The sequence below is a fragment of the Pollachius pollachius genome (genome assembly GCF_949987615.1).
Source record: "Pollachius pollachius genome assembly, chromosome: 12".
In the NCBI taxonomy this organism is placed as follows: domain Eukaryota; kingdom Metazoa; phylum Chordata; class Actinopteri; order Gadiformes; family Gadidae; genus Pollachius; species Pollachius pollachius.
In genome coordinates this window covers 2,929,313-2,937,176 of record NC_136945.1, presented here as the reverse complement: position 1 = coordinate 2,937,176, position 7,864 = coordinate 2,929,313, and the positions used below count along the sequence as shown (strand labels likewise).

At 46.5% G+C, this 7,864-nt stretch overlaps 2 protein-coding genes across 2 annotated transcripts; both read right to left on the bottom strand.

Annotated features, from left to right (window-relative positions):
* Positions 1-213: 213 nt before the first annotated feature.
* Positions 214-1,355, bottom strand: camk2n1a (calcium/calmodulin dependent protein kinase II inhibitor 1a; the record flags this gene model as incomplete). Its single annotated transcript, XM_079748190.1, has 2 exons — positions 214-278; positions 1,187-1,355. 2 exons carry the CDS (start codon positions 1,353-1,355, stop codon positions 214-216), a joined length of 234 nt encoding a protein of 77 aa, XP_079604316.1.
* A 2,757-nt stretch (positions 1,356-4,112) lies between these two features.
* LOC307083660 (trypsin) lies at positions 4,113-7,517 on the bottom strand (the record flags this gene model as incomplete). Its single annotated transcript, XM_079747610.1, has 5 exons — positions 4,113-4,298; positions 4,803-5,069; positions 5,424-5,565; positions 6,387-6,546; positions 7,451-7,517. The coding sequence occupies 5 exons, from the start codon at positions 7,515-7,517 to the stop codon at positions 4,113-4,115; spliced, it is 822 nt and encodes a 273-aa protein (XP_079603736.1).
* Between the last annotated feature and the right edge of the window lie 347 nt (positions 7,518-7,864).

Sequence of the window (7,864 nt, the reverse complement as noted above, 5' to 3'; positions counted from 1 at the left end):
AGAAGTGTGTGGGAGTGCCGCTTGCTGCCACATGAGAGAAAGTGCTTATATACAGTGTCTTTGGATTAAAACTGGCTAACATCGCCATTTCTCTTTTTTAAAAAACGTTTCAAGAGTGTCCATTTGGATGGATGGATGGGGGGGAAGAGGGTGGAGTTGGGTTGGAGGAGGTTGGGGGGGGGAGGGGCGGGGGAAGGGGCAGGGTGCCGTTTCTTAAGCCTCCGTGGGGGTCTTCTCTGTTCCGTTTTTCTGGGCCTCTCCGTCATCGTTTTCGTCAACTGTGGATGACAGCAGGAGGAAGAGTTCATCAGCCACTCTCCTCCCTCACCCCACCCCCCCTCCCCTAACACCCCCACACACACACACCCACACACACCACACACGCACATCCGAAACACATCCACACACACAACACTGCATCATATGAGCAGAAGAAGAATAAACATGCACACAGATGTAGTCAGTCTCTGCTTGCGCTCATATGTGTGTGTGTGTGTGTGTGTGTGTGAGTGTGAGTGTGAGTGTGAGTGTGTGTGTGTATGTGTTAATTGGGTTGTTGCGCATCATGTGAATGTACATGATGTATCTAACATCTACCTACTACGCACTTCCACCACCATAGTGCCCTCGTGGCTCATGTTCTCTTTCTCCTTTGTAATTTAGGCACGTTTCTGTGAGGAGCCGCGTGCTTGTTTATGGAATTGCAGGTCTGTGCACGCGTGTGTAAATGCATCTGTAAAAAATGGAGGGGGGGGGGGGATACGGGTGCAGTGCAAGGAATATTGGGGGGAAAGCACGTCTGTTGGCTTGACACGAATTATATTAAAAAATAACGAATCTTGGAACACGTCAATCTCAATCACGGCATCCATTCATTCGGGACATGCCATTGGTCAGGACTCCTGTTGGGCAGCATGCAGTTGGCATTGGACAGCCCGCACGCGCGCAATGCGCATTGAACTTATGTTGCAATGCGATTACAACAAAAAGCCATTCTACACATAGGGCTGGACGGCATAGCAATACATGTGTGTCCGTCTCTCCACATAACGCGCTGTCTACCCCAGCGTGCTGAAGGCATGCCTGGCCTTGGATCGATAGGTCCTCTACTATGGCCCCTCGGTCGGTTATGTGCGCAATGAAAACATCACCATAAAAAATATGAACATCTCCATGCAATAGTTACCCCGTTTGCTCCTGCCTATCTGTCCGAGTTTCGGAGGTCGTTTATTCTGTGGCCCGTTGAAGAAGTTGTTGGTGTCTTGGAGACGACAGGTGAAGGAAAGGTGTCCCTCTTCGCCTTCGTTTCCATAATGACTCATTTTCTCCTCGTTGAAAGGCAGCACTTCCGACATTTCCAAAAGGCGTCTGGGTATCACCGAAGCGCAAGAGGAAAACGAATAGCTCGATGATCAAAATGTGTGGCGTTTGGCGATGACAAAAAACAAAGAAAACACGACACGACACGAGCCGAGGCGACAGAGCCCTGTGTGTTTACCTCGAAGGCGGCACGTGTCCCCGTCGGTCGGTGCGCCACCCAACACAATCAACGATCGAATAAAAAATGTCCTCAGTCTCACCGATTGGAAAGCCTCGGCAACATCATTCAATAATGTCCCGTTGGTTTGTGTGCGTATCGCAATTGAAATGTGGACGCACGGCGGAAGACGATGAGAAGAAAAAAAATGTGCAGTGGAGCGCCTTCTGATCTGGAGCGGCTCGACCCGTCGCAGGAAATATCGGAGGAAGAAATGCAAATAGAGCAGCGATGCAAAGCACGGATCCCTGGGAGACCTGGCCAGGGAGCACGTCACGGACCAACTGGGGGGAGGGTGGGGTTGTCGGCCTGGCGTGGCTTCCAGTACGGAGCCGCAATGTACTAACGATCCATTCGCCAGATCTGTGTGTCATCAAGCGAAAGGATTTCCCCCCCCCCCCCCCCGTTTTATTCTCCAGTGAGATCATGACGGATTCGTCCTTCTTTAGACGTTGTGGTGACGCCGCGTGCAGATGACGCTCCATGACAACTCGTCCATGGTGTGTGATCAGAAGAGCGGTGCACACCCAGAGCTTGAGACCTGGCCAAAGGATGGCAGTGTGTTCATAGGCTGCTGTGGTGTGGCAACAGTGACCTGGGGCATGAACCCTATCCCTGATGATTAGCATATGATTTACCTCATGATTAACATATTTTGTGTATAACACACAGGCACTCCCACACACACACACACACACACACACACACACACACACACACACACACACAGACACACACACACACACACACACACACACACACACACACACACACACACACACCTGCGGAATCAGTAACATGACAGCCACATTGGCTATTCCCACCACATTTAAGTTTGGATGCTAGACTAAGCAAAACATATATTTGACAAAGAAGATGCTTTGACATGTCAAGATTTCATAGCGGACCAAATACCAAATAAAAGAGACCAAAGAGTAAGCTACCAAAGGGTCTACAAATACACTCCAGTGTGAGCTGTGTTGCGTAACATCAGGAACCTTAAGTCAGGAACCACAAGACGCTCTACCGTGTGTGTCTGATGTTTGTACAAATGAGTTGACACTGAAATCTTAAATCCAGAAAATATATGCTGCAGCAAAGGGATGAGGCATGGCGTCATTTCATCCCAGTGCCAGGGTGGCTTCGTCAGATATCGTTTCCATCGCTCTGCCATCACATCTCAGCTAGCACCGTGCAGAGACTCTGGCGTTGCCAAGTATCACCGGCGGGATGAGAGGTGAGGAAAGCAGATACGCATCGCCTGAATCCCAGCCAGGCCGCCCATTGCCTCTCTGGAAAAGAATATAGAACTGAAATAATTGACATTAGTAAATACTAATACTACTCCCGTATATAATATGACTGAATGGTGTGGCACCTCCTGCAGAGCCCTGCGACCATCCCTCATACCAGTGTACTATCTAGAGAAGATCTATGTTCCTCCGGCCAGCTTGCTGTTTAGCGACCAAACTGAGACTAGTTGATGCATTGACCAGTAGAATATCTTCTGCAGTTAAGAAAAAACAATACAGTGTTCTGAACTTCTCCCTCTCCCCATGTTTCTATACAACATGAGAACCTTCCCCTTTATGCTCTGAATAATGGAGATCATCGTATGGGTCCTTTAACTCTTCCCATGATCATGCTTGATCAAACATAAACATAATGATCATCCAGAGGGTGAAACTGATTCTTTTTCAATAGCAGACTAACTATTTACAGAGAAAGAGAACAGCTAGCCTCCACCACTCACTCTACAATCAAGTTGAGAAAGTAGTATTTATGTTGCCCCTTAATCACGGTTACACTCTCAAAGGGCTTTACAGGCCATATTTTATGACACCCCCTAAGCCTAGCACCCTAAAGGACAAGGACAAACTCCCTTAATAATCAAGGAAGAAACCTTGAGAAGGAAAGTGGCCAGGCATCCTGTCATGATCACAGCAACACACTAAAACAGAGACAGCAATACAACTCGCAGATAAGATCTCGAACTCTTCCCTTGTGTGAGCACATGTCCATGGCAGTTATTTATGCAGTGCTATTGGTTGAGAGCCCCTGTCTTATCCATCCAATGTGTGGTCTCTTACTGACTGGAAGTATGTTGATTTCGGTCGCAACTTTGTCAAGCTTAAACCAACAAAGACAAAGTGAGCCAGGCTAAATGAATATACTGAATGGTCTATTGTTCAAAATCCAATTTTATTTATAGAGGATATTCATAAAAATGGAATACCGCTGTGAATATAGCAATACCAACAGTGACTCATTTGTAAAGGACAGCTGTTAAATATTTGTTGAATACAAAAGTGATGACTTTATAGATATTAAATGTCTTTGAATTGTTGTTGGCATTTACGGTAAAACATGAGATGAGGTTACCTCTAGTCAAAAGGTTCAAAGGCACAGCCTCTGAAAAGGGGGGGCGGGGGGGGGGGGGGGGGGGGGGGGGGGGGCTGTGTTTCTGTTCTATAACAGTGCATTAAAAACCTGTCTGGACAGAACTCTCCCACTCTCGGTGAAACAGGAGTACTTCTCCCGGTACTTAGTCTAGTACTTCTCCCTGGCACCCAGTCTAGTTCTTGTCCAGTACTTCTCTAGTGCAGCGCAGGTAGGAGCCGTAGATGATGCGGTCTATCCAGCGACGGAACTTGGACACCGCCGTATATACTCCGGGGAACTTGGCGTTGCCACAGCCGTTGCCCCAGGACACCAGGCCGTAGACACGCCCCTCGCACACCAGTGGCCCACCGGAGTCTCCCTAAGGAGACCAGAAAGAAGCCACACCCTCTTATAATATCACCGCCACGCCCAAGTTGGAGACCCTCAAGACAGTTGACCAGTGTCGGTCGACTAGAGGCTGGGATCACGGCACAGATTCAGATCGCAAAATCTGTTCAATTATATAAAAAACTGTAAAACAAAGCTTATTGATGAAATGATTTTTTCTGCCTTGCTCTCCTACCCTGATGGCAGCCTACAGTATACTTCTTGATTCTCAATGGGTAGCAATGCTCCGCATCATCACAACAAGTCAATGACAATTCATGGAAATACAATGAACTGTTTAATTTGTGTGTTTTCGGGGGAATTTGACCTGAGTTGCTAAAGAAAAGCAAATCAAAGCAAAAGAAGACTAGATGTGGGACACACACACACACACACACATCAACCTTCCAACACATGAACATTTCTTTGACATCCTTTCTCTAAAATCTGCAGTTCTACAGAATTACGAAGTCTAGAAAGTGTGGTGGTGCCGTACCTTGCACGCGTCCTTGCCCCCGCTCCGGAAGCCAGCGCAGATCATGTTGGCCGTGATGTTCCCGCTGAAAGACAGGCTTCCGTTGCACCTCGCCGTGGACACAATGGGCACATTGACCGTCCTCAGAGTGGAGGGCGCCTGGCCCCCGACCAAGCTGGTGTAGCCCCACCCAGACACCTGACACAGTTGGCCCTCCATGACGCCGGTGCCCTGTCTGGGGAGGGCAGCAAGGGACACGTAGCGGTTCAGCACCACGGGGGCCCGCAGCTACAGGGGACATCCAGAAGGGGACCAAAGATGAGCTTTTACTTGAATGAAACAAAAATGGAATGGAATTTTATTTTCTTCAATTAAGATGAATAATAAGCAGGTTTCATTAGGGGGAGCTGTCATTGGGGGGAAATGACTAACATTTGTTGGTTGAATTAAAGGTTAACAAAAAAAACATTTTCTCAAAACTTCTTGGTTTGGTTGAAGTCAATCGTTTTTCATTTATACAATATTTTCAAATATTTGTACGAATAATAAGTAAATAAAAGTCACTGATTGACCTGCCATCACGTAGACAAACATGGGCACGTTGTAAAAAAGAAGAGTGAATGCAGGCTTTTTGCTTAACACCTTGATGAGCATGATGTCGGCGTTGTTGGTGCTCTTGTTGTAGAGGGGGTGTGTGAGGAGCAGACGAGGTTTGGAATACTGTTCGGTGCCTTCAAAGGTCCGTATGGTGTAGTCCCCTGCTACGACCATCATATGCTCTGCCCTGGGGAACCATGGGAGCAGATAGTTTGAAGTTTGAATACTCCAGATGCATACAATGATTCAATTGTTGTGTGTTGTTGTGCTTGTGTGTTCTGTGCGTGAGCTTGATAATGATTAACAATGGAGGACTACTCTAAGGCTTACATTTATCGAAATATGTAATTATAAAATAACCCAAAAATGGTATCCCTGATATTAACCTGATAAAGAAAGCTTTATATTATTCACAGATGTGAGTTTCAAAATACACAAAATATTGTTTTAATCCATTGAGACATAACCATTGATAATCAAAGTGTTTTGTTGTTTTGTTTTGTTCTTTCTCCATAAAAGTCAGTGTTCTAGGATCTTATGTCTGAAATGTTCTCTATTTTCTGATTAAGAGAGAGATCACGTTCCACCCTGCGGTGTGAAAGTGCCAGGATGGCTGGATTCTCAATACAGCCGCCCTGGTACAATCCAAACGGTTCCCTGTTGGCCGAAATGACAGACAAGCCTAATTCAAAATAGTAAAAAGATAGAAATAACTGGAAAAAAAAAGAAGTATAAAATGAAAAACTACTGACAGAAACATATCTAAGCCTATATAAACATGGATAGTATCAATATAAATGAAAAACATTCTAAAAACAAGAGATGTTTCAACGTGAAACACAAGTAAAGTACCCTAAGATACAATTCATTAATTAGTTCATACAAAAACTAAATGAGCAGTGCAGAGGACATGCTGTACAATATTCAAAGGTTGGGGGGGGAACAACAGAACAACTACTCCCCAGCCTGTCAAACATCCGCCCTTGACATGACAAGACCTTTCCTTACCCGATATTGCAATGTGCTGCTGTCAGCACCCAGTACCTGTGAACCAGAGCCCCACCACAGAAGTGTTGTCCCTGGGTGCTCTGCAGCGACACTATGTATTTAATGGAGTTGGGTGCTGGGGTATACCCACCCACGATCCGGCCCTGCGCTCGCACCTGGCCTGAGAGCGGGAGACACAAATATTGGAGTGTGCATTTTGTTAAGAGGTTGAAGAAGATGAAGAAAACTGAGAGGAGGGAGGTGGAGATAGCGGAGGAGAAGGTGGAGAAAGAGGGGGAGATTGAGCAGCGGGTCGAGGAGGAAAAGAAGAAGGAGGAGGAAAATAAGGAGGAGAAGGAGGAGGAAAAGGTGGGGGAGGAGGCTACGGAGAAGAAGTAGGGGGAGCTGGAGGATGAGGCAAAGGAGCAGGAGGAGAAGAAATAGAAGGAGGAAAAGAAGGAGCAGCAGAAAGAGGAGGAAGAGAAGAGAAATAAAGAAGAAGAGCCAAAGCTATGAGAGGCATCATAAAACTATCCCAAAAGGGATTTTCATTAAAGTCAGCCTCTTTGTGTACTTTAATTGAATCTTTCTAATGCCATCTGCATTATCTTTCCAATAGCCACCGGTTTAGTTTCACTCAGAGTTTATTAGACAAAATAACGTTCAGGACAAAGAAACTAAAAAATATCAGCTGTTTGTCCAGAAACATGCAGGAATGATAAAGACGCCATTAGGGCAATTAACCCGGGCCCATTTATTTGTATATGGAAGTGACCAGGGAATTCCCTATGAGAGACAGGAAATCCAATATGACCTGACCTTCTAGTGTCGCCATCTCACACTGCGCTCTGAAACATTAGAGAGGGCTTAGCCTGCTTGCGTTACGCAACGTGGCAAACTATACAGTACATTGGCCCGAGGCTAAAAGGCATAAAGGAAACAGGGGTGTTTGTTTGCTGGGAATATTCACACACATTCCCTGTATTTCGTTTTTGTTACACTTCCAAGAAGATGGGATATCTTTGATGTCTGGTCCTCCCAAGAAAAGACAAAAACTGTGCCACATCTGTAAAGTAAATACTCACAGTCAGCGGCGAGGAGACCCAGCAGCACCCAACACAGACGCAGCAGCAGTGGTTTGATAGCAGCCATGGAAGAAAGGTTCCAGCAGAGAGAGAGAGGTAGAGGGGTTCTGTCCTGCACTAGACCCGCAGCTCAACTGGTCCTGGTACCACCACCCTCCACCAAACACACTCCCCTGTGGAAAAGGACTAATCGGGACTCACATCTCCGCCATCCATCCATCCATCCATCCTCACGTTTTCACTGGGGGGAAAAACGGGGAACATTTTCCATTTCATCGTCTTTGGATAGTAGAACAGCGGGCTCTGTGGATATAAAAGTGAGGGGAAGGCAGAGAGACAGATTTGGGGGGGGGGGGGGGGGGGTCGGGGCAAGAGAGAAAAAAACAGAAAGAGAGAGGAACAAAGTTCACTTTC